Source organism: Megalobrama amblycephala, linkage group LG9 (assembly GCF_018812025.1).
Source record: "Megalobrama amblycephala isolate DHTTF-2021 linkage group LG9, ASM1881202v1, whole genome shotgun sequence".
NCBI lineage: Eukaryota > Metazoa > Chordata > Actinopteri > Cypriniformes > Xenocyprididae > Megalobrama > Megalobrama amblycephala.
Genome location: NC_063052.1, coordinates 16,721,352 through 16,748,913, shown reverse-complemented (window position 1 = coordinate 16,748,913; position 27,562 = coordinate 16,721,352). Strand labels below are relative to the sequence as shown.

The 27,562-nt window shown below is 35.7% G+C and overlaps 1 protein-coding gene across 2 annotated transcripts in view; it reads left to right on the top strand.

The window, feature by feature from the left end:
• The window catches only part of eepd1 (endonuclease/exonuclease/phosphatase family domain containing 1), a 42,517-nt gene that overhangs the window by 3,918 nt on the left and 11,037 nt on the right, over window positions 1-27,562 (top strand). For both annotated transcript variants that reach the window (XM_048201875.1, XM_048201874.1), the window contains exon 2: window positions 17,199-17,250. In XM_048201875.1, the coding sequence (XP_048057832.1) occupies window positions 17,199-17,250 (52 nt within the window). The remainder of the gene's footprint in view (window positions 1-17,198; window positions 17,251-27,562) is intronic.

The window sequence follows — 27,562 nt, the reverse complement described above, 5'->3', positions numbered from 1 at the left end:
GGGGGTTGGTTTATATTGTCAAGCAGCCATTGGAGTATCATCACTGGTAGCTGCCAAGACACTCCCTAGCAACCAAACAGAGTACCCTAGCAACCGTTTGCAAAATCTATATCTCTGCATCAGAACATCGTAGAGACATGGCGGTTGGCTCTTTTGACTCATGCTAGCAATCTGGACTTCCAACATGCTAGCAGTGAATAGCTACATGCTAATAGTGATTAGCTAAGTGCTAAAGTGGGCTAAGAACATGTTAATAACTCTATAAAAACTCCATACTATCTATCTATCTATCTATCTATCTATCTATCTATCTATCTATCTATCTATCTATCTATCTATCTATCTATCTATCTATCTATCTATTAAACTTAAACTTTCAATCTGAAAACTTTTAAAACTACTTCAAACTTTCTGGACCGGCTTTTTCAAGCCAACTTAAAGTTTGTCTCGACAAACTTTTTTATCTAGTTGCTGTTGCTGCAGAGCAAGTACTGTACTGGGACTTGTACTGCCAATACATACACGACACGCTGCTGTGAGCAAGTAAGACATGCTGCTGCTGTACAATATAGCGTACATGAATTACCCATAGCAGATCTATGCAGGTGGAGCTGGGGAAGGTGGAGGGTTTAGCACGCAAGCTCATTGGTTCCTGCTGTATCAGTAGCCAGTCAGCTGTGCCCTATAGATAACAAAGTGATTACAAGCAGGTTCAGTTAAAGGACCTATTAGCCTGCGCCATCTAGAGTTTCATGACAGAACTTTGTATTTATTTATTATTTCAGATCAGTTATTTTTTTGCTTATTTAAAGCTGCAGTCTGTAACTTTTTTTGGTTAAAAATGATCCAAAATCAATTTTTGAGCAAGTACATAACCAGCCAGTGTTCAAAACTATCTCATTATCTTAGCTCGATTCACATGGTAAGCTTGTAATAATGTTTTATAATAAGAGCGACATGGTGGATTTCCGCGGGAAATTTGAGCATGCAGCCATTCGTCATTGCGTCATTACGTCACGTCTGTAAACAGAAAGGAAGGTGTCCCGTCCAGGCTAGTTGGTTTTATCATGTGAGGATGCTGCTTGTAGCGGATCATTTTTAGCCTTTTCTCACAGCAGCTGAAATAATTAAACTTCTCATTTTGATGACGGATTGTAATCGAGAAAGGTCCAAATGACAATCGTCAGTGACAACTGGAGATTCACCTGTAGTCAAAAATCAAAAGACTTTGGACTGTGGAGTGGCTACACAAATTGAAATCTACAGGTAACGCTAATATACACTAAATACACATAGTCACGTAATGCTGATGTTTTTAACATTAACAGTTTGAGAACAAAGTATAACAGTAATAATAATTTGCACGGTTTGGCATGATCTGAGCTAAGCGATCGTTAGATTTAATCATCATTGGAAGTGCAATTTATTGTAGGCCTAATGCTTTTTTCCTCAGTTGGACAGAACAAAAGTGGCAGACATGTTACTTACTTGTTCAGATGATATTTTCCAGTGAAAATTATTTTATTGGTCATACTTTCAAGATGTAGAATCTGTGATTCTGAAGTACAGTATCCACACCGGTGCGGTGATTGACAGCAAGCATTAGATTCATCCACGCTGACGAGCTGTGCCGAGGCACAACGCACATACAGATAACTATTCCGCATATGACTGCAATTGCAGGTTTCAAACAGAGATGGCGACAAAGAAGAAAAATCGCCGACTGCAGCTTTAAGATCTTAAGATGTTTTTCCGGCCAAACATTATCCATTGTCCATAATGTTTTTCCGGCCAAAAAACGGAAATGTAATTTTCGGACGAAATTTCGGTGCATCCCTAAAATGCTATTTGCAAATTCTATTTGCTTTTGACGTGACGCAATGCTCGCATCCTGTGTAGGCAAATGTCAACCGTTAAGCGACTAAACGCCAGTGGGCGGGGCTTATGGTGCGATGATGTAAAACTATTGTCTCGCTCTGGAGGTAGACATATGCAAATGTATTTGCCCATGTGATGTCACAAAATATCCAGGATGTTTTAATGTTACATAGATGTCTTTTATTTCAAAAGATCAAGTTTTTGATCAAGGATTTGATTTCTCATGTCATAACCCCTTTAAAGTGTTTTCAGTAAGTGAAATAAAGCTGAAATAAAATACAAATATTATATGAAAAACTAAAGTAAAAACTTAAATGAAAATTAGTAATAAAGCAATTAAAATAAAATAAAGTAACATCAATTAAAGCTAAATATACAATAAAAGTATATAACGATAAAACAACAAATTAACATAAAATCTCATTCAAACTATTAATAACACCTACTATAGTTAAAAAATACTGAAATGTCAATGTGATGGAGGGGTACTTGAGCCTTACACATAGGCCTGTAAGAAAAAAGGTTGGGAAACACTGCTATATAGAAACCTAATTCTACCACACAAGGTCATATGCAGATACTTTAATATTGCTGAGCTAGAAATATTCTTTTTGACTCGCAAGCATATTGCTGCATTTAAAAACTCAAGTCAGCTTGCAAAACAGCAACAAGTTTGGTTTATCACTGTCGATTGACTCAAGTGTTGGTGGAACAACTTTACAAACGTACAAACTCCATCTTTTGAGAAATCGCAAGGGTTATAATGTCAATAACACTATCATAAATTCAGTTGGATCAAAACAGACCTTGAATTGTAAATGACTACTTAAATCAAACGTCCTATCAGATGTTTACTTCTGCAGGAACTACAGTCGCTCTCTCCACTGCACGCATGACTCTGGTTAACCCTGAGATCAGCCATTCTTCTGCTGTCTGTGACAAATCCAGGTCTCTAGTGATAGAACATGTGAGGTTTAACATGAATTGGAAGTAAATATTGATACAAATAGTAATGATTTACTGCAAAAGTGCCATTATCTGTTGATGAATACGGTCTTATGTATGATAACCCTTGGGAAAATTTTAGAATCTATACAACCTCTCTGATGCTTTGTCCTTTTGACTAGATAACCATGAAAACTCACTTTACTGTCTGATTGGATTTGGGAAGGAGTTTTGAACAGATGAGTGTATGTATATATATATATATATATATATATATATATATATATAAAATAAATGTTTTATTTATTTTCAAAAGCACAAAGTCTTGTTGTTATTGCACACAAATAAAAGAAGACCCTTTACAGTTTCAAATGTTATCTTATCTTTATGACCAAAAATGAGTATCTTATAGGGGTGTACATATTACGATACTGAACTCACGATACAATATTATTGCGATACTCCAAGACATATGTGACCCTGGACCACAAAACCATACAAGTCACACGGGTATATTTGTAGCAATAGCCAACAATACATTGTATGGGTCAAAATGATACATTTTTCTTTTATGCCAAAAATCATAAGGATATTAAGTAAAGATCTTGTTCCATGAAGATATTTTGTAAATTTCCTACCATAAATATATCAAAAATGTATTTTTGTGAGTGGATTTTCTCAATATTTTCTCAATATTTTGATTTTTTTTTGCACCCTCAGATTCCAGATTTTTAAATAGTTGTATCTCGGCCAAACATTGTCCTGTCTTAACAAACCATACATCAATGGAAAGCTTATTTATTCAGCTTCCAGATGATATCAAATCCATTTCAAATATTGTTAAAGGTTAACAAAAAATGCTAAATTTGGTATTACATTGGGTATTTTCTGGCATAGAACCACATGAATCAGCATTTACTATCTGTCCGTCACAGACTGTGAGACTTCGCCACTTTCTGAGGAATATTTTTTCTGTGACTAACCGACTAATTCGCCTCTTCTCATCGACTAACTAGGGGCACCCCTAATAATGTCACAAACAATTTCAATTAAAGCTGTTCCTCTGAACTTTTTTTTTTATTAAAAAATCCTGAAAAACATGCCACGGTTTCTACAAAAACATTAAAAAGAAGATTTTTTTTTTTTTCTTTTCCCTAGCAATCGGAGTATTAAAATGAATTCTGAAGTATCATGTTGCACTGAAGACTGACATAATGGCTGATGAAAATTTAGCTTTGCCATAACAGGAATAAATTACATTTAAAGTATATTAAAATAGAAAACATTTACTTTAAATTAGATTTTTTCGTTCATTTTGTCACATCGCATTAAAGTAATAGCCTAACTCTCTTCACCAAGCTGCATGATTTGCAATATCATTCTTATCCATAGCCAAATGGCATACACCAAAATACTTTAAGTTATGGGTAAACATCTCAGACAAACATCTCTATCTAGGAGTCACTGTAGGTCAACCAAAGCCAGCCGTCTCCTGTCATTACAACTGAGTCAGCCGCCAACATGCTCACCATTGCTGTGTAACACAACAGACTCTTTAGCTACTGATCTGGTGTCTGTTTTGGGTTGTTTTTTTTTGTAAGTTAAACACTATCTAGTAGACGTCTGATCTGTTATCAGGGTAAAAGGACACATTAAAACCCACAGTGCTTGAAATGTTTGGGTAAAATGCTGAAACTAATCTAGTCTCATAAACACACAAGGGTGGAGGAAGCCATCAGACTTCTTGATCAGAGGTTACTGTAGTTCACCCTGGAGAAAAGAAGTGTACGCAGAGACGTCCTGTAGTAACCTCACAGTACACACAGCAAGCCAAACAATCTGACTAATCTGTCAGCTCACTTTGTGAGTGTGGCACACGTCATGTGTTTAGTCTCCATGGTGCTGTACTACATTATGATGACCCATCTACAAAAATGACAGTTTCAGATCTCTAATCTCATGTCCTGAATGTATAATTTTGGTTTGCCATAAATATGAGACTGAAACTATATTTTTTCATTATTTGGAGTGCTTGGTGCTTGCCTGTGCAAAAGCTCCTCATTTAACTAATAATTCTCTTTCCCTTTCCTTCTGATATTATTCTGTAGTTGCTGCTATTTTACCATGTTACAAGCATCTTTTACAAGCGTAGTAAAGAAGTGCTTTTGAAAACATGCTGTAAATGACCTTTGACGTTCACTTAAGACATAAAGTTTGCATAAAGTTTTCAAATTACTGATTTGATCTAACAATCTATGTTGTTTAATGCTCTCATTCAACCTACATCCTATAGTGAATAAATATTTGCAAGAATTACAAGCGCGGAACCTGCGGGAATTAGTAAAATTCTGCACAATACCCACAATCCAACCCAAAATTCAAGTCCTGCCCTACATAGGATGTTGATTGTCAGTCATTTTTGCAAGAGCTTTCATTTTTATTGCAAAATAAATTGGATTTTGAAAGGTTTCCTTGCAACAAAAACAAGGTGTTGACATGTGTGGGTTGCGGAGAGTTTGACGAGAGTGAGAGGCTGTGTGAAAGAAGCAGTTGCTGTTGATTTATTCCCAAGACTGACCTCAGGGTCACATGCGCGGTTGGATCAAAGTCATCATTTTCAATTCTCTGGAAACCTTTCCATTTCTGCTGACATGAAACGGCATTGCAGCGTTATAAACAAGTACTGGAAGTGGCACAATGTGACAGGATGTGTAGACCTATTTGTTGGAGTGTGTGTGTGTGTGTGTGTGTCTATAGGACATTTTTTCCATCCTTTTCCTTTAGTGCTGTAATGAACTGCCAAACACGTTAGAAACTGCAGACTCACCAGTTAAATTTTGACAGAGTTGAACCTTGTCAGAGTCATGCTCTTATTGATTGAACTGTCACTACTCTTGTATTAGCGCTGAGCAGTTTATTTGCAGTTTCTGTAATACTTGTAGTCTTGAATACTTGGAGAAACTGAAAGCTATCCATTAGCATTGCCATTTTTTAGTTACTTGACTCGTGGACGAACCCCTGGAAAATGCTGTCTTTCCCATACTGTTTTTCAATCAACTGATGCATAAATACCATGTGACTAATCACTTTAGAGCTGCAGGAAAAAGTCATGTTATATGCGTTTGTCATTTTGTATTTAAACGGTCTTTGTACATTTTGGTTAGGGGTGGCTGAAATGCAACTTTACACACAACTGCCAGCCTGCATGAAGAGTTTCTTGAGACTCCAGAGACAACAGCAGCTTCAAATATCTGTTTGCTGCTCAACAGTGACCCTTTTAATACAATTCATTTGTTAGACAGAAACTTCCCTTAATAATCCTTTATCTGACCATTTTCTTCTGTGCTCTAAATCACTCACAAACCTTTTGACAATCTCTATTCAGTTTTTGCAAAATATTAGTTGTTTTATGCCTTTTGCAAGAAATTGCACCATTTCATGCTTTTCATCTTCAGAAAGATCTTTCTTCCTCCCCATATTGCATGAGAACTGTGACTTGCTTAATAATGTGGAACAACCTCTTTAAGTAGGTTTCTCTGTAAGACCTGACAAACTACTTAACCTAAGCCCTGACAAACTACTTAACTAACCTGTCTGAGATTGATATCTATGGAAGCTTGTTTTCGCCACTGAATAAAAATTTATAATTGCAACTTTTTATCTCGCAATTCTGACTTTTTTCTCTGAATTGCGTTATATAAACAAGCTATTGCGAGCTATAAAGTCACAATTGCGAGCTATAAAGTCACAATTGTATAAAATGTATAATTGCGACTTTTTATCTCGCAATTCTGACTTTTTTCTCTGAATTGCGTTATATATACAAGCTATTGCGAGCTATAAAGTCAAAATTGCGAGCTAAAGTCACAATTGCGAGCTATAAAGTCACAATTGCAAACTATAAAGTCACAATTGCAAACTATAAAGTCACAATTGCGAGCCATAAAGTCACAATTGCGTGATATAAAGTCACAATTGCGTGATATAAAGTCACAATTGCGTGATATAAAGTCACAATTGCGAGCTATAAAGTCACAATTGCGAGCTATAAAGTCACAATTGCGAGCTATAAAGTCACAATTGCGAGCTAAAGTCACAATTGCAAGCTATAAAGTCACAATTGCGAGCTATAAAGTCACAATTGCGTGATATAAAGTCACAATTGCGTGATATAAAGTCACAATTGCGAGCTGTAAAGTCACAATTGCGAGCTATAAAGTCACAATTGTATAAAATGTATAATTGCGACTTTTTATCTCGCAATTCTGACTTTTTTCTCTGAATTGCGTTATATAAACAAGCTATTGCGAGCTATAAAGTCACAATTGCGAGCTATAAAGTCACAATTGAGTGATATAAAGTCACAATTGCGAGCTATAAAGTCACAATTGTATAAAATGTATAATTGCGACTTTTTATCTCGCAATTCTGACTTTTTTCTCTGAATTGCGTTATATAAACAAGCTATTGCGAGCTATAAAGTAAAAATTGCGAGCTAAAGTCACAATTGCGAGCTATAAAGTCACAATTGCGAGCTATAAAGTCACAATTGCAAACTATAAAGTCACAATTGCAAACTATAAAGTCACAATTGCGAGCCATAAAGTCACAATTGCGTGATATAAAGTCACAATTGCGTGATATAAAGTCACAATTGCGAGCTATAAAGTCACAATTGCGAGCTATAAAGTCACAATTGCGAGCTAAAGTCACAATTGCAAGCTATAAAGTCACAATTGCTAGCTATAAAGTCACAATTGCGTGATATAAAGTCACAATTGCGTGATATAAAGTCACAATTGCGAGCTGTAAAGTCACAATTGCGAGCTATAAAGTCACAATTGTATAAAATGTATAATTGCGACTTTTTATCTCGCAATTCTGACTTTTTTCTCTGAATTGCGTTATATAAACAAGCTATTGCGAGCTATAAAGTCACAATTGCGAGCTATAAAGTCACAATTGCTAGCTATAAAGTCACAATTGCGAACTATAAAGTCACAATTGCTAGCTATAAAGTCACAATTGCGAACTATAAAGTCACAATTGCGTGATATAAAGTCACAATTGCGAGCTATAAAGTCACAATTGCGAGCTATAAAGTCACAATTGCGAACTATAAAGTCACAATTGCGAGCCATAAAGTCACAATTGCGTGATATAAAGTCACAATTGCGAGCTATAAAGTCACAATTGCGTGATATAAAGTCACAATTGCGAGCTATAAAGTCACAATTGCGTGATTTAAAGTCACAATTGCGAACTATAAAGTCACAATTGCGAGCTATAAAGTCACAATTGCGAGCTATAAAGTCACAATTGCGAGCTATAAAGTCACAATTGCAAGCTATAAAGTCACAATTGCGAGCTATAAAGTCACAATTGCGTGATATAAAGTCACAATTGCGAGCTATAAAGTCACAATTGCGAGCTATAAAGTCACAATTGCGAACTATAAAGTCACAATTGCGAGCCATAAAGTCACAATTGCGTGATATAAAGTCACAATTGCGAGCTATAAAGTCACAATTGCGTGATATAAAGTCACAATTGCGAGCTATAAAGTCACAATTGCGTGATTTAAAGTCACAATTGCGAGCTATAAAGTCACAATTGCGTGATTTAAAGTCACAATTGCGAACTATAAAGTCACAATTGCGAGCTATAAAGTCACAATTGCGAGCTATAAAGTCACAATTGCGAGCTATAAAGTCACAATTGCGAGCTATAAAGTCACAATTGCGAGCTATAAAGTCACAATTGCGTGATATAAAGTCACAATTGCGTGATATAAAGTCACAATTGCGAGCTGTAAAGTCACAATTGCGAGCTATAAAGTCACAATTGTATAAAATGTATAATTGCGACTTTTTATCTCGCAATTCTGACTTTTTTCTCTGAATTGCGTTATATAAACAAGCTATTGCGAGCTATAAAGTCAAAATTGCGAGCTATAAAGTCACAATTGCGTGATATAAAGTCACAATTGCGTGATATAAAGTCACAATTGCGAGCTGTAAAGTCACAATTGCGAGCTATAAAGTCACAATTGTATAAAATGTATAATTGCGACTTTTTATCTCGCAATTCTGACTTTTTTCTCTGAATTGCGTTATATAAACAAGCTATTGCGAGCTATAAAGTCAAAATTGCGAGCTATAAAGTCACAATTGCGTGATATAAAGTCACAATTGCGTGATATAAAGTCACAATTGCGAGCTGTAAAGTCACAATTGCGAGCTATAAAGTCACAATTGTATAAAATGTATAATTGCGACTTTTTATCTCGCAATTCTGACTTTTTTCTCTGAATTGCGTTATATAAACAAGCTATTGCGAGCTATAAAGTCAAAATTGCGAGCTATAAAGTCACAATTGCGTGATATAAAGTCACAATTGCGTGATATAAAGTCACAATTGCGAGCTGTAAAGTCACAATTGCGAGCTATAAAGTCACAATTGTATAAAATGTATAATTGCGACTTTTTATCTCGCAATTCTGACTTTTTTCTCTGAATTGCGTTATATAAACAAGCTATTGCGAGCTATAAAGTCAAAATTGCGAGCTAAAGTCACAATTGCGAGCTATAAAGTCACAATTGCGAGCTATAAAGTCACAATTGCAAACTATAAAGTCACAATTGCAAACTATAAAGTCACAATTGCGAGCCATAAAGTCACAATTGCGTGATATAAAGTCACAATTGCGTGATTTAAAGTCACAATTGCGAACTATAATGTCACAATTGCGAGCCATAAAGTCACAATTGCGAGCCATAAAGTCACAATTGCGTGATATAAAGTCACAATTGCGAGCTATAAAGTCACAATTGCGAGCTATAAAGTCACAATTGCGAGCTATAAAGTCACAATTGCGAGCTATAAAGTCACAATTGCGAGCTAAAGTCACAATTGCAAGCTATAAAGTCACAATTGCGAGCTATAAAGTCATAATTGCGTGATATAAAGTCACAATTGTATAAAATGTATAATTGCGACTTTTTATCTCGCAATTCTGACTTTTTTCTCTGAATTGCGTTATATAAACAAGCTATTGCGAGCTATAAAGTCACAATTGCGAGCTATAAAGTCACAATTGCTAGCTATAAAGTCACAATTGCGAACTATAAAGTCACAATTGCTAGCTATAAAGTCACAATTGCGAACTATAAAGTCACAATTGCGTGATTTAAAGTCACAATTGCGAGCTATAAAGTCACAATTGCGAGCTATAAAGTCACAATTGCGAACTATAAAGTCACAATTGCGAGCCATAAAGTCACAATTGCGTGATATAAAGTCACAATTGCGTGATATAAAGTCACAATTGCGAGCTATAAAGTCACAATTGCGAGCTATAAAGTCACAATTGCGTGATATAAAGTCACAATTGCGAGCTATAAAGTCACAATTGCGTGATGTAAAGTCAAAATTGCGAGCTAAAGTCACAATTGCGTGATATAAAGTCACAACTGCGAGCTATAAAATCACAATTGCGAGCTATAAAGTCACAATTGCGTGATATAAAGTCACAGTTGCGAGCTATAAAGTCACAATTGCGAGCAATAAAGTCAAAATTGCGTGTTATAAAGTCAGAATTGTGAGATAAAAAGTCGCAATTATCTTTTTTTATTTTTTATTTAGTGGCGGAAACAAGCTTCCATAGATACCAGTTTTCTAAAGATATGAGAGAGAGAAAAAAGTTTTTGAAAAACTAAAATCTGAATGTTTATTGTACTAAAATCCTACAGATATGTTGCTTGCATAATAATTTGAAACACAGTGTATTTATATTTTATTTCAATTAACGAAAATGATTTTTAGTTTCATTTAGCAATAATGGCACCGTTCAGAACTGTGACTGCATCTACAATAGAAACTTCTTTTAATTTTTATTTAAATAAGAATCTAAGTAATTTTATTAAAAAAAACAAACAAACAAAAACACACACATCAGCTAAATTGAAGAACAGTGTTTTATTCTGCAAAGACAATTGAGTTTGATGAAATTATGCCGCCAAACCTCTCGTTGGATGTAATCACAATCACATCATGATGTCAAACAGTTTCAGGAGATTTTAGCCAGATAATGGAGAACATTGTGGTGTTGATTGGTGGATGACCTATAGTGTGTTTCACTGCAGAGGTCAAAGACCAGTGATTACTCCTCTGGTTAATTTGGGCTCTATTACTGTATGATAATTTACAGTATATTGTCTTTCTATGCCTGTTGAGTCATATCAAAGACTTTAGATATACAAAGACGGTGCACTCATATTACTATGAAAGGGCAAAAGTGAAGCATGCAATGGCAGTCCCGCCTTCTAAATAAAAGTGCCAATCGCTGATTGGTTAAGTCATTGCGTCACTGCAGCTGCTCTTATAAGCTCCGGTTTGCTTAGAAACAGTCAGTGTTCTGAGACAAACGTTTATAACTGCACATGCGCATTGGCTGGTCTAGCCTGAAAAATGCTTTTTTTTGGTCATGATTTAAGGTGTTTAGAAGATAAATTTATGAAACAGTTGTTTTCAGATTTCATTGCTGATTTCAAATATTAGTGAGGTTAGTGAACATTTTTGGAGAATTTGATGTCACCCTATTCAAAGAGATAGGAGCTATACTCACATGACTGAAATAGCTGCCAGAGAGACGTTTCAAAATGGCCGCCGGGTGAAATGACTTGCCTGTAATTAGGGCTGGGCGATATATCGCATGTGATTGTCACGCGCATTTCGTCAGTAAAGCCGGTTCCCTGATTACCGCTAAATCGCCATCACCTGCTTTCAAATGGAGCGGCATTTAATAGACAGAACCGTAGTTCACTGACAAGCTACGCAATATCGCGTTCATTATTGAAAGCAGGTGATGGCGATTTAGCGGTAATCAGGGAACTGGCTTTACTGACGAAATGCGCGTGACAATCGCATGCGATATATCGCCCAGCCCTACCTGTAATGGACTCGCATAATTCTTCATCTTGTTTGTGGTCTTGTTGCATATTTTGACATAAAATACTTTTCCTATTCAACAAGGAGAGTCAGAATTTCCAGTTTCCTACTTGGAAAAGTGCAATTGAGCACCACTTGGAAAACTTGTGTGGAAATCCATAGCTCCGATTTGAACGTTTATGACATCATGCGGATGCACAGTGGCACAAAAAGCAAGTTATACAGTTAATGGTAAACTATCCCTCTTAAGCAAATAAAATGTATCAATGAGTCGCAGTTCTTATGATAATAAAAGCTGTTTAACAAACATTTGCAGAGATAGATCTGTGTAAAACATTGTAAATGTTCTCTGTTGATATAATTGGTTACCTATAAAACAGAAGAATCCACAATCATTTGAGTTGCATATATTTATTTTTGTAACACTTTACAATAAGGTTCATTAGTTACCATGAACTAATAATGAACTGCACTTCTACAGCATTTATTAATCTTTGTTAATGTTAATCTCAATATTTACTAATACATTATTAAAATCTTGTTAACATTAGTTAATGCACTGTGAACTAACATGAACAAACAATGAACAACCATATTTTCATTAACTAATGTTAACGAAGATTAGTAAATACAGTAACAAATGTATTGCTCATGGTTACTTCATGTTAGTTAATACATTAACTAATGTTTAACTAATGAACCTTATTGTAAAGTGTTACCTTTATTTTTCTTAAATATTCTTCGGAATATCTTGTTTCAAAAGTTATTGGATTTCTGACAATACCTGTTTGCTGGCCAGAGACTTGGCCCATTCAATCAAAGTGAAGTAATAAGGAGGAAATTGGAAGCTCGATAAGCATTGTTCCTCTTTTCACAAATTCACATGCAAAGAAGGTGTTTACATAGAAGGCACAGAAGCAAAACACATTTAATTTAACTCAAAAGGTCAGTGAGCGGGTGGCACATGGTCATGTAAAACTAAATTATGACTGTTTTAGGTGAAAGGAACATTGCCATGTAAAAATTTTGTAATGATGTTCTATACATTATCTTTAGTTAAAGAATTAGTTCACAAGCTTTACTCACCCTCAAGCCATCCTAGGTGTATGATTTTCTTCTTTCTGATGAACACAATCAGAGTTATAATAATAACTATCCTGATGCATTTATAATGGTAGTAAGCGTTACCAAACGAGTAGGGCTGCACAATGATTAATCGTGATTAATCGTTTGCAAAATAAAAGTCTGTGTTTATGTAATATATGTTTTTGTTCTGTGTATAATAATTATGTATATATAAATACACACATACACGTATACATTTAAGAAACATATGCATGTATAAATAAATAAATAAATATATATATATATATATATATATATATATTATATTATATTATATTATATTATTATATTTAAATATAAATATTTTATATGTAAATATAAAATTTTTCTTAAATATATACATGTATGTGTGTGTATTTATATATACATAATTATTATACACAGAACAAACACATATTACATAAACGCAGACTTTTATTTTGCAAATCGCGATTAATCATTGTTCAGCCCTACAAACGAGTATGAGCTGAAGAAAGTGTTTCCATCCACATCTATCCATCATAAACATATTCCACAAGGCTCCGTAGGGTTAATAAAGTCCTTCTGAAGCAAAGCAATGCGTTTGTGTAAAAAAAAAAAAAAAAATCCATATTTAACAAGTTATGAAGTAAAATATCTAGCTTCTGCCAGACCGCCTTCCGTATTCAAATTATGAAAAAAAAAAAAAAAAAAAAGTTGAAAACTTGTAAGCTTTTTGAACTGCTAGAGTTTTACACCTTCTTCATAAGTAGAATATGGAAGGTGGTCTGGCGGAAGTTAGATATTTTACTTCATAACTTGTTAAATATGGATATTTTTTTCCTCTGATTGTGTTCATCAGAAAGAAGAAAGTCATATACACCTTAGATGGTTTAAGGGTGAGTAAATCTTGGGGTCATTTTCATTTAAAAGTGAACTAATCCTTTAATGCAATAGCTAACATCAACTAACAATAAACAATACCTTTACAATACTAATTAATTTTGGTTAATGCGCATTTATACATATGATAATACATTTTTAACATTTCAAGTTGTATAAAATTAAGTAATTTTACTAAATCAAAAATAAAATTAGAAAATAATTGAATGCATACTGTTGGCATTCATTCGCTCCTCAATCAGAGTTGTATAGACAGCAAAAAAAAAAACGTTGAAGCTGTTTATGCCTGTACACATGATGGTTCATGATCTTTGAAAATGTTGTCAAGGTTGGTTGTATAATCATTTTATTGTTTAATGTCCATTAATGTTTATGAGATTTTTTTTATTATTATTATTTTATGAGTGAGCAGCTGTTTGGTTTTCAGTGTTAAAGTTTATTGAGTTTTGATAACTGGTCAAGGTTTGAAAAGATCATAGAGTTTTTATAACACACATACCAAATAATCAAATAAACACACACACACACACCCCATGTGCTCACCTGTGAGGGAACAGGGTGTTGTCTAACTGTTTGTTCTCAAAACAGGATCTGTGTAATCGGCTCTAGCATTGGCCGGAAAATAAAGATGGATTATCTGTTTTTTCTATGTTTCTCTTTTTTGAATACTAGTCACTGCAACTGTACTTACGACCCAAGACCAGGACAATTTTAGGAGAATATTATCAGAGATAAAGTGAAGTGTGTAATTTACAGTGGTGGACAGTAAAGAAGTTTTTTTTGTCTTTGTTACTGTAGTACATTTTTCAAGTATCTGTACTTTATCAAAGTATTTTTATTTTGGAAAACTTTATTTCACTATATTCCAGAGCAATAATATTGTACTTTTTACTCAACTATACATTTTTGTTATTTTGAACTGATGAAATAATCACCCGTTGAGTGACCTGATAGTGATGTCCGCATAGTGAACGAGCTGATTCTTTTCAATCAACCTGTTAGATCGGTTCACAAATCGCACTGAATGAGTCGTTCGTGAATTGCATTGATCCGATTGCATCTGTTCTCGATTCAACAACTCACTGATTCAATGATCCGTTCAGAGCGAGTCTTCAGTTAACAATTCACTGAATTCCCAAGTCTGACTCAAACTGAGCCAAGAACAGGAGATCCTCCTAGCTTGAGTGTGCGCTACTGATGGCGTGAAAAGTAAGTAACTAATGCTGAATTTTAGAATTTATTTGTAAATGAAATTCATATTTAGGTCACAACTGTCAGTTGTTTGTGAACTAAATCTGCTGCAAGAGCGAGGTGGTTAAGCCCACTGTATGAAATGCTTAAATATGCACATTTGTGTATCACCGTCTGAACATGATTTTAGGTAAAACCTAAACATAACATTAGAATAACAAAAATGAATGGCCATGTCTATTTCACTAGATTGGATTATCAGTAATTAACAGTAGTTGTTATCAATGTATGACAAGTTTTGGTTATAAAATAAAACATTTTACCAGCAAAAGTTTGATTCTTACACGTTTTGTGAACACAACTTAATGCAAACTACACCGCAGTTGGATGACTTTAACATCACCATCAATAAACTTCCAACAACTCTTTTGGTCTTTATTTTTTATAAAAAAAAAAACAAAAAAAAACATTTTAAATAGTTTGCAAGCATGCAATTATAAACGGCGGGCTAATGAGTAGATGAGTTTATCTGTTTGTTTGGTGTGATGACGTTTAATGTCCCTGACAACCTCTGTATTCCCGTTTAGACACCTGTTAGCTACTGCCTTTTTAAAGACAAGCAAAAATCACAAGGTAGTATGACTGATGTATTTTATGCCATAGAATAAAATGTGAAAATATTTTAAACTTGTTAACCACAGTCGTTTTTAGGCTTTTAACCTAAAGCCCATTTAAAAAAAAAAAAAAAAAAATTGTGTTAGGGTTTTGGCCTAAAAAATTGTCTATATGCTAATATAGAAATATGTCTTATGCTGACTGCATAAGTTGCGACTGGAACAGTATTTAACATTGAAAAAATGAAACACTTCAGCTTTAGGATGGTATTTTACTATAATGAAGTGCAGTGAATGCAGTGAACTCTGGGGAAGCCTGCAGGAGTGTTCTGTGCCTCCTGACAGTACAGTATAATTGATCTGTGTTTATAGTTGGTCTCTGAGCTCTTCTAGTTCACGTCAACATTGTGGCTCCAATTTGAAGTTCTAAATAGCTCCAGTGTAGATGAACATCCCTGTAGAGACAGGGACCTCAGAAGAGGTCAAAATGAAGTCATACACTTCAGTAGTACCCATTGGAATATACAATGTATTTATGTTTTAAGTAGACAATGAATGTGTATGTCTTATACATTTGACCAGCATGTCATTCATGTTGTGAGTTGCGTGTCAATGGACCTGAATCGTGCGTGCGTGCCCGAATCCTGGGTATTTCCACCATGAGCCGAATTCCAGTCAGTCATGCCATCTGCTCATGAAAATTCATGAGTGGTATGCAAAGCAGTTAAAGTAAATACTGGAGTGGGAAAGATGGTATGGCAGGTCTTTCTAATGACTTCTATGAAGTGTGTCTCAAAATGATGGGAAAACTGCTTATGTTGTGCACCAGTGTGTTGTGGAAAGTGCTCTGTAATCCATATGGCATGAAACAAAAAAAATGTGTCTGGACAGAGACAGTTGGGTTCAGGGGACAGGGAGTTCTTGACTATGTCAAAGGTGTGTCCGGTAATAGAGCTGACCTTCCTGAATGTTTTGTGTTAGCATTGCTATGTGTACAATAACACTTCTGAGGGATGTAATCGCCATAGACATTAAGATCATATTGAGATTAGTGGTCATTCTGTGTGGCATTCGCACAATATTACATTAGGTCCCACCAATATGTCTTCATTTTTTTGTGTCATTTGACAGTCTATTATGCCTTCTTAACTTCCAATTAACTTCGCACAGCTTTGACATTTCTGCTTGAGTGTTTGAGTTTGAGTAATTATTACTGGAATATAGTCACAGAACCATCTGCTTTTTGCTGTATTATATTGTTTGAGCAATAACCAGGAGAATTACTTTTGAAAACAAACAGCTCATCATCAACACTGCTTCCAGAGCTTTTTTTTCCACTGTCATCACCTTGAGTTTGTTATTATGTTTGCAAGATATGTAATTTATGTTGAAGGGATCTGCCACACAGCAAGAGGTAAAAGTGCTGGCAAGCTTATTTAAATGATGCAGTTGAAGACAACAGGGAATGTGTTATTGATCTGTTTGTATGGTATGCACCACACCTTGAATTTATTGTTAATTTGGTTGATTAAATATCCAATTATTTTTATGTACTAGTGGGTATTATGATTTATGTACCACTAGTGGGTATATATATAAGTCTCACATGCCTTGTTTTTCTCTCCCTTTCTCCAGCATTAAGCTGCTAGCGGTTCAAGACTTGGCTGATCGGGAGGCTCTGGACAAGGTAGTGTTACAGTTCAACAGTCAACACACTTCTTTTCATCACAATATTCGGAAGTCAGTTATTCTCCGATAATAACCATTGTCAAAAGCAATGCTGTATTTTGACACTCATCTGGGTATTTAAAGGGGTAGTTCACCCAAAAATTATCCCATGATTTACTCACCCTCAAGCGATCCTAGGTGTATATGACTATCTTCTTTCAGGCAAACACAATCGGTGATATATTTAAACATATCCTTAAGCCGGGCGCACACTGTTCGATTTTGGCCACGATTTGGTCATCTGAGACAAATTTTGAGAATCCTAAAAGATTCCTATAATCCTAGGCTAAAATCTGTAGTCTTTGATCACTAGTTTGACATGTACACCGACAGCCGATTAATGACTGTTGCGATCAAATTTTACCTCCGACGAAATTCTGGCAGCGTCAGAAGATTTGGCACACAGTCCTGCAGTGTGACTTTTACGACAAACGTCAAATTGTCTTCGTTTTTCAAGATAAGCCGTGATCAAAATTAACGCTAGAGATGTCTTTGTTAGCCACCATTTCAGTCCCGCGTGTAATGCAGCTCACTTTCACCGAACGTGTGTGGGCAAAGTAATCCATATGGCTACAGAGGGTTAATAAAGATCTTTTGAAGCGAAGGGATGTGTTTTTGTAAGAAAATATTTAAAACTTTATAAATTCAAATAACTGCCACGCATACTGCGCAAGTCGACTTGCGCCCAATGAGTAATCCATTGACGCGATGTATGACACAGGATGTTGGAGTATTGTAAGCTTAGATGCCTCTCACCATTCAAACAAATAGGGCTGTGCAACAAACTCAAGTTCCTCTTCTCTTATATCTGAATCCTCTGACATTTCTCATTAAAATTTCTCGTTTTAGACTTCTAATTCGTGACTGGTGTTTTGTTTTGCTCTCTCCTCCGTGTTCATCATTGAGATCGGGTCAAAGGTTGCTCTTCTGCCCAAATGGACTTGCGCAGTATGTGTACAGTTGTCCACCGGAAGCTAGTTATTTGAATTTATCTATTTTTAAATATGGATATTTTTCTTACAAAAACACATCCCTTTACTTCAAAAGGCTTTTATTAACCCTCTGGAGCCGAATGGATTACTTTGATTATGGATGGATGCATTTTTTTTGTTTTTTTGTTTTAAAACGTTCACAACCATTATAAACCTTGAAGGACTAAGGCTATTTTAAATATATCTCCGGTTGTGTTCGTCTGAAAGAAGATTGTCATATACACCTAGGATGGCTTGAGGGTGAGTAAATCATGGGATAATTTTCATTTTTGGGTGAACTATCCCTTTAAGGCCGGCACTTGTCTCTCGTACCACACTGCGGACATGCCTTATCTTGTTTCATTCGAATGTAGCTGGGGTATTTTGTGGCCCAGTTATCGAATGGATTTACTGTAAAATATAACTAGAGGTTAACTTGTGTGCACTGTAATGGATTATAAGATAATGAATAGGTACTGTTTCTTCTCGAATCCATATTTTATGTCCCAATCATTATTTATACTTGTTCGTTTGTCTTGGCTCAAAGGTTCTTTGAACTGTTTTTCTTCATGGAATCTTGGCATTTAATGAGCTGATAAAATATTTTAACTTGGATCAATATTTTGTGTCCAATTATTTACTCATGTGGCAAGTAGTCATGTAGTAAGCGGGATAATGTACATCCAGCCGGATGTTATCGCAAAATAAACCCCTTCAGGGGGATTCAAGTACATTGCATAAACAATAGAAGTTCACACAGCTAATATAACTCTCAAAATGGATTTTTACAAAGTGTTCGTGATGCAGCATATCAGATCACGCAAGTATGGTAATTATTTTTATGGATATTTAATCCTAGATGTTTGATCCTGAATGAGTTTGATAGTAGCCTATCCGTGGCTAACGGGACTAATGCTTCACTGTTGGAGAGATTTATAAAGAATGAAGATGCGTTTGTGAATTATAAAAACTGCAAGCATTTAAAAATGAAAATATCGACTTGGCTCTGGTCACCGTGAATACAGTAAAAAACGATGGTAACTTTAACCACATTTAACAGTACATTAGCAACATGCTAACAAAACATTTAGAAAGACAATTTACAAATATCACTAAATATATCATGATATCATGGATCATGTCAGTTATTATGCATCCATCTGCCATTTTTGCTATTGTCATAACTTCTGATGATTCGGCTGTGCAGCTCCAGACGTTAATACTGGCTTGCCTTGAACATGGGCTGATATATGCAAATATTGGGGGCATACATATTAATGGTCCCGACTGTTGCGTCACAGTTGGTGTTATGTTGAGATTCGCATGTTTTTCCGTGGTGTTTTTCATGCACAAGATTTAAATATGAAGGCGGAAACAATGGTGTTTTAGGCTCACGGTATGACATTTCCATGTACAGAACCCTTATTATTCAACTATGCAATGATATTATTTAGCGTCTCTTACAAATGTCTCCATGGTTGCAAGACACACTCCCTGTGCAGACAGGGGGTCACAGGCAGTTCATAATATCATTGTGCCTGCTGCACCCATGGTACGGCAGCAAAGTTCCTTGATTATTACGCCAGAATGAGAGTATAGTTCCTAGCCATATCGGCCTAGAAAATCACAACTTTTGATTTTCCGTCGGTCTTAGTTACACGATGTAACTACAGAAGAGTCAAGTTTTAAATAGGAAAAATATCGAAACTCTTTGGTCATTTTTGAGCGAGATGCTAACGGTCTAATCAGATTCAATGAACTATGCTAAGCTATGCTAAAAGTGGTACCGCCAGACCCGGAGATCGGCTGAATGGATTCTAAAACGTTATAACTCAACTGTTTAACTCTAGGGGAGTTGGAAAATGAGCCTATTTTCAAAAAAAGTGGAGTGTTCCTTTAAAAGATTGCTTGCATAATATGCATATTGCACAATAATATGCACAAAATCCAATGTTTATATTTCTCAATTTGTTTGCTTCGTGAGATTGTAGTTCTTTCTCTCATTAAAGGAGTCAAGTACAGTCCTATACCTTTTATCTTTTTGTTCAATTTTTGAACAGACCAGCACGACCGTGTACACAAATAGCTATGTGTGTGTGTTGTAAGTGTTTTAGGTCTTCCCCACTATGTCTGATGCTGGAAATAGACTAGTAAAGTAGGTTAGCAGGGCAGCAGTTTGTCAGTGAGAGGACAAGGGCAGTCAACTAGGGCTGGACGATTATGGCCTAAAATAAAAACCTCGATTAAGTGAACATTTTACCTTGATTACGATTAATGAACGATTATTTTGTTTCTGTTTTTTTTTTTTTTCGACGAGGTTTGTACTGTAAATATGCTTGACTATTAAAAGTGGGAGATTTTTTTCTTTTTAAAGAGTGATCTGACATAACAGCTCACTTTCAGCAGTTATTTTATCTATGTTTTGTAACGTTTCTTACAGATTTCTGCTCGTTGTAAATCAGATAAAGATAAATGAGTACAGTGCCAGTACGAGTGATTGTGTGTGTGAATTAGTCATACCGTTTATAACAAATACAACTGACAAAGTTAAGTGAAGACGCAAGGCTCACCGTTCACGTGCCATGACTAGTTGAACCGGCGTTCACCTCCGTGTTGTTTTTATGTCACTGACTGGACGGGGCGGACTCACGTGGCTACACACGCGGTAGTATGTTTTTAAGGGGGAAGTATTAACAGGATTAAAAAAACGAATAACCGACATGGGAAAATTACGTCGGTTAGAGGTTCTGAATTTCGGTTTCGATTACTTTTTGATTAATCGTCCAGCCCTAGAGTCAACCAATATTTCTCCTCTCTCTTCTTTCGCTCTCACTCTCTTCCTGTTCTGTCTCTCTCACTACAGACTAGAGAGGTTCTTACTCTCCTACTTGTCTTTCTGGGACACATCATGTTGATTTGGTGTGGCATAATGGTAAAAGCTCTGGGCTGGTGATTGGAAGGTTGCTGGTTCAATCCCAGCTGTGTGCAAGCTATGAACCTGATCACCATTGCGCCCTTGAGGTCCAGGCCAATTATTCCTGTGAAGAGGTGTACACACTGACAGCAATTATCAATGACAAATGTAAACTGAAATCCTTATTTTTCAATAAGAGTGGGTGTTTTGAGATGACATGAGTGACTTTTAGCGATGTCTCAAAGCTGAGTTCAATTGTAAATGCGCAATAATTTAAATGCTGAGTGTGAACGGCCCATAATAAGTGTAAACTGTAAATAATGATCGGAATTTAACAGTAAGAGACTGTAACAATTGGTTAACGGTGAGTTCCTTTACTCTAAATGGAAAAACTGTGATAGATCTAATAGGACATTTCATGTAATTTTACAGTAAATCACTGTTGAATGTACAGTTTTTGAAAAATGAAGAACAAGTCATCTAATAATTTACAGTGACTAAAATGTAAACTGACAGTTCCAGAATTCTGTTACAATACATTTGGTGGTGGTTCTTTTTAATAATTGTTTCTTCTTAGCTTTTAGTTATCAGTTATGTGCATTAGGGTCTTATGTTGTTAAATTAATGTTTATTGCATTATTTTAGTGTTATATGTGTCTATGATAGTTGTTTGTATTTGTGTGCATGACAAAAAAGCTCCTTGTGATGAACTTTGAACTTTGATTTGTCGAGAAAAAAAAAGATTTGATCAAAAAACTGATTTTAGTCAATGGATATTAGCATCATTTTTAATTTTTTTTTTACTGTAAATTAAAGTTAAATATTTCTACCATTTTTAACAGTAAATTTTTGGCAACCTCAACTGATGTTTTTTTTTTTTTTTTTTTTTTCATGAAATTCATGGATTTTTTTTTTATAGTGTACTGTATAATGCTTTGGATAAAAGTGTCTGGTAATTAACTACTTACTTTATCTGTTTGCAGTCTTCGTGTTTGTTCCTTCTCCTTGCATTTCTTCTTGACGGCATTATTGTGTATAGTCATATGGGGCGTGAATGACTGATTTTAACAGCGCTACTGTCTGCTGGTGTTATGCCGCAGTGAACCCGAATTGCCGTTCTTTCCTCCAGACTGCTTTTGCAAGTGCTGACTGGATGGACAGAGATGGAAAGGCATGCTTCTTTGACTTTTGGCCCAGAATGAAATGACATAGTGTTCTGAATGTCTCTCTGGACTTAGTCTTTAGACAGCGTCTGGAATTCCATCATTGCCCAAATAATATCCATAGAATCCTGACACTTCTAATTAATATTATGACTTCAAAGACAGCAAATGATCTTAATTTTAATTGATTTGTCACTTTAAAAAAAAAAATGTTGAGCAGAGCATAAACTAGTAGATTAAAACCCCAATTTCCTGTGTTGACATTTCTTGTTGGAACAGGAAATTGGACTTATTTTAATAGCCAGTAGCTTAGGTTTAGGACACAGCTCAGCGAAACCATCATCTTGCTATGGCTATTGCTAGTCAGTTGTGGGTGGTATTATAGGGAGGGACATTCGCATTTTGAATCGTGTTTTATATGCGCGAGCAGTAAATATTTTTGGTCTGATTTCCTGGGAGGAAAAAACTTTAAAAGTTACAATGTATTGTATAAACTTCTGTATTGTGACGCTCATCTGAGTGTAACATATTATCCAAAAAGAGAAAAATGTAGGGCGTGACTTGGCTTTATTAAAATGATTCAATGACTCGCTCATAATTACTTTACTTGTGTCAATACTGGATGAATCAGTGTTTTTGAAGGAATCTCTTCAATGAATGATTAAATGATAAACACATATTTTTAAGTCACTTGTCCTCACCTAGTGGTGTAAAAATATAATCAATAGTCAAGTCACCTTTATTTGTATAATGTTTTATACAGTACAGATTGTACTAGTGTTGTCAAAAGTACCGACTTCGGTACCTATCGGTACTGAAATTTAAAAAATGTGACGCTTTGAGCACTGTTGAGCGGATTCGTAAACATCTTTGATTGGCCATTGTGTTGACGCGCTCATCGGATATGCCTGTGATTGGCTACAATGATCAACGCATGGGAGCATTTGAAAGCACACGGAAGTGTTTGAATTTGAAAGCGTTTTGAAAGTGGGAGCGCGAGCGATTGAAAGCAGGTGTCTAACAGTGGACCGATCCGCGATAGACGCCTGCTTTCAAACGCTCCCGTGTGTATCTGTGTAAGCGCTTAGTGAAGAGATTAATTGATGACTATTTACAACATTTTTACAGCGTTGATCATTGAAGCCTATCACAGACATATCTGATGAGCCATGAAAACAACGGCCAATCAGAGATGTTTACGAATCCACTCAACAGCGCTCAAGGCATCACATTTTTTAAATTTCAGTACCGACTAGGTACCGAAGTCGGTACTTTTGACAACACTAGATTGTACAATACAATCGTTATTTGAAGCACCAAGTTACTTTCAAACATATTATCCAAAAAGAAAAAAATGTAGGCCGGGACTTGGCTTTATGCATCGGTTGTTGATTGAATGGAGGCAGATCTGAATGCAAGCTTGCAGTCGATTGTAAGAAAAGGGCGGTGTTTAAGCAAACTACATGGTTGCAAAAGTCTGTCATAGATCACAAGAGAGAAGTCTGTCCTTTCATGTTATATTTTATATTTAAGTTTTTATTGCAAAGGTATATAATTCACATCTGTTTACATTTGTCACTTTAACAGCTTTAAGAGTTTACAAAAAAAAAGTCCATATTTGTGGTGGATTAGGTTTATACCATCATCTAGTTATGGCTATTTTGCTTAATGCAAGAATTATTCTAAACATGTATTTGTTCCTCCTTTCCCAGGAAACCATCGGCACAATGCCCAAATAAATTAACTCAAAACTGCAATCAATTAGAGTGCTGGAATATTTCTGTTAGGGCAATCCCAAAGTATGTGGAAGTGGTTGGCATCTTGACAACCAAACTGTCTCCAACAATTAACGCTACCTAAAAATGTATTTTTCTGTTTAGGAGTAATAAAAAAGCAAAATTCTTTCTAGTATAAGGAGAGGGAAGTTGCCCATTGTAGTTAACATATTTTTTCCAAATCTTCAATTGTTATTACCAAACTGGTTTCCTTTTCCCATCTCTCTTTAATTTATAGAGCGGAGTCTCCTTTTAAATCTGTCAATGCTATGGGGTTATATTTTAATTAAAAATTACAATAAAAAAAAAATGTAAAAAATGTCACATTCATAGAGAAATAAGATTAACGGGCCGTTAATAAAAAGTGGAAAACTTTTTATGCTTTTTGGCCATGCATTTACATGATGATGGCGTTTTGGAGGCTGAAAATGCAAACTTTTGAAATCAGGTCTACACAGTGCAAGTTTAAAAAAATAATAATGTTATCGCCTTCCGTCATGCGTATTACATGTTCAGGTTGCAGGCATGTAGTTTTTCTTTACAAAGTTACATCGCCAACTACTGGCCTGGCGTGTATAATACAGCATTTTTAATCGTTTTCATGGATCTGTGTTAGGGGTGCAACGGTTCTCGGTAAAAAATCAAACCGTACGGTTCTCCACTTACGGTTCGGTACGCACTTGTACCGCGGTCCATCTCGAATGACGACGCATCTATTGGTTAATATGGTTTGTTTAAAATAGCAACGTGGAAAACAGACTGACAGAGTTCAGATAATGTATGTTTCAGTCGATGGATGCGCAAAACGTTACAACAACAACGATAATCAAAAAGTGTGGACAAAACAGTCACTCTTTGTAAACTGTTCACTGCGAGTGGCGTATGCTCTGATGTCCAGTCATTTACGCCGTCATCACCCGGGTGTTGATAGCGCGCGAGCACGGGTGAGACCTGAACAGCACACGTTGCTATCTGTGTTTAAACTAAACTCATTTAAACCTTGCTAATTTAAACATTCAAGAGTAAGACGCGAAAGAGAACTCGCACGCGCTGTGAGAAGATTTTTGTGCGCTCATCTGAAGCGCGCACACGCTTATTTCAGTCAACGCGCAAATACTGAATTCTTTTTCAAGTCTTGCGCTTCAGTGGACAAATTCATACAAAAATTATGTCAGCATGCCCGTCTTGGCGAGTATCCTAGCAAACATAGTCGGTTATGTCTTAAGTAAACCTATATTAGTCGAGAAAGACAGCGCATGTGTAACAGTATATGTACTGAATCGTGCATATCTTAAAGGGAAAAAAACTATTCCTGCTGCCTGTTTTTAATGTTAAATCAAACAACAAATAACAAAGAAATCACTCACTGCTCTTGACTGAATAGTTTTTGTAACTTCAATAATGATTAATCTTTATTTATTTTATACAGTAAAGATAATATGCAGTGTTATTCTATATTTGATTACTTTATCCATTTTCTGTACCTGAAAACTACTGTTAGATACCTGAAAAACCTGAAAAGAACTGTTTATTTTATTTGAATATTTGCTTTATTGTACTTATTTGTGATGTTGCTTGTAGTTTGATTGTTTGTTCTTATTTTCTGTATTTTTATTTGACAGTAGTCCTATTTTCCCTAAACATAGCACATACCGAACCGTACCAAAACCGTGATACGAACCGAACCGTGAGCAATTTCAACCGTTGCACCCCTAATCTGTGTGATTGAGGATCATATTGACAGCGTTGTCGTCTATACACGAAAAAAGCAAAGAAAAAACTTTCCCGCTTTTAGTACATTGTTATAGTGTAAACGTGCCCTAATAACATGCATTTAGAAAATAGGGTGAATTTCAAATTTTTTATTGACTTAAAGCAAACATTCACCAGACCTACACATTTAGAGTACACTGGCATATAGATCTCCTCAAAGCTAATAGACATGGACAAAAAGCCATGACGCTTGGACTTAGATTTAAAGAATGCTGAGTGTGTTTTGGGCTGTTTGTTTATAGCTTGTCTTGGTTTCCATGGAGTTTGTGGTTTTGCTGTTGCTCTGCTATAACAGATATTTCCACTGAACTTCTCATAACTCAAGCGACTTCCCTCAGACTGAAGAGCTGTGCGTCACCATTGAGTTTATTAGCGGGCAAGAGAACCCAGACCTATCGTTAAAGAACTTCTCGAAAAGACAACGAAAGCACTCACTCTACAGTCTCTTTCTCCTCATCTTGCTAAATTTCTGTTTCTGTCTCTCTCAGATCACAATAATGCATTGCATGCTCTCATGGAATTTGTCAGTCATTCGCCTAGTGAAACTAACAGTAAAGTCTCTCCGTCAGTGTGAATCTGTTTGTGGTTTTTTGTCAATAATACATGTAGATCTCTCTCTCTCTCTCTCTCTCTCCTTCTCTCTCTCTCATATATATATATATATATATATATATATATATATATATATATATATATATAGACTGTAATTGCATGACCAGTCTCTCTGAGTAGTAGAGTAATTATTAATAAATAAATACATATTTTTAACACCTTGTCATCACTTGGTGACTCAACAATATAATCGATATTAGAAGCGCCAAGTTACTTTCAAAAGGTAATTTGCTCTTTTTTTTTATCGCTTCCGTAGACATGTAGAGTGTTTAAATCTGAAACCTTTATCCCAGTACTTCTTGAACAGAAATAATGATACTGTGTGGTTGAAAAGACTTTGAGAAGCTGTTTAATAACTATATGTGACAACTGCTTTCTCTGGGTCAGCAGCAGCACCAAAGCAGATTTGACAAAATCCGGTGTGATTTTGTCAAAGGTTTAATAGACACAGGCGATTCGTTGTCATTTAGGAATAAGATTGCGTGGATGTTTGAATCGAGAATGCTGTCTTTTAATGATTAATCGTATATAGTATTACAGTATATAGTATAAATAGCTATTACAATTTTTTTAATAGCTAGGACCATTATTTGTGCAGTGGGCAGAGTTGAAGTGTTGCAGATCAATAACTTATGAGGGTTAGGATGCCAGACAGCTGCCAGTGTAGACAGTGATGTCCATAATGGTGCATGTTCAACAGTTTAGTGCTCACCATCATCTCCGTCATCGTGTGGGAATCCCCTGCTCGACTTCCTCAGGTGGTTTGATCTTGTGCTAAATTAGATTGTACATGCCTTCGCGAATTCATTGACAAACACAATGCCAAAGCCCTCTTTGGCGTCATCACCTGTACTTAGTTGCAGTGACTACCGGCCGCCTGTCCCCCATTGTGCTTTCACATATTTAATGGAAAATAAGAACTCCAGCAGGACAAGACAACTACCCACAAGACAAGATGCAAAAGCAGATACATGTTTGGAACCTGGGTCTTGTTTTAGTTCTTAGTTTGTTTTGACGTCAGTGGAGACGGGTGTTGCATTAAATGTCTCCGTCCTGGCCACAT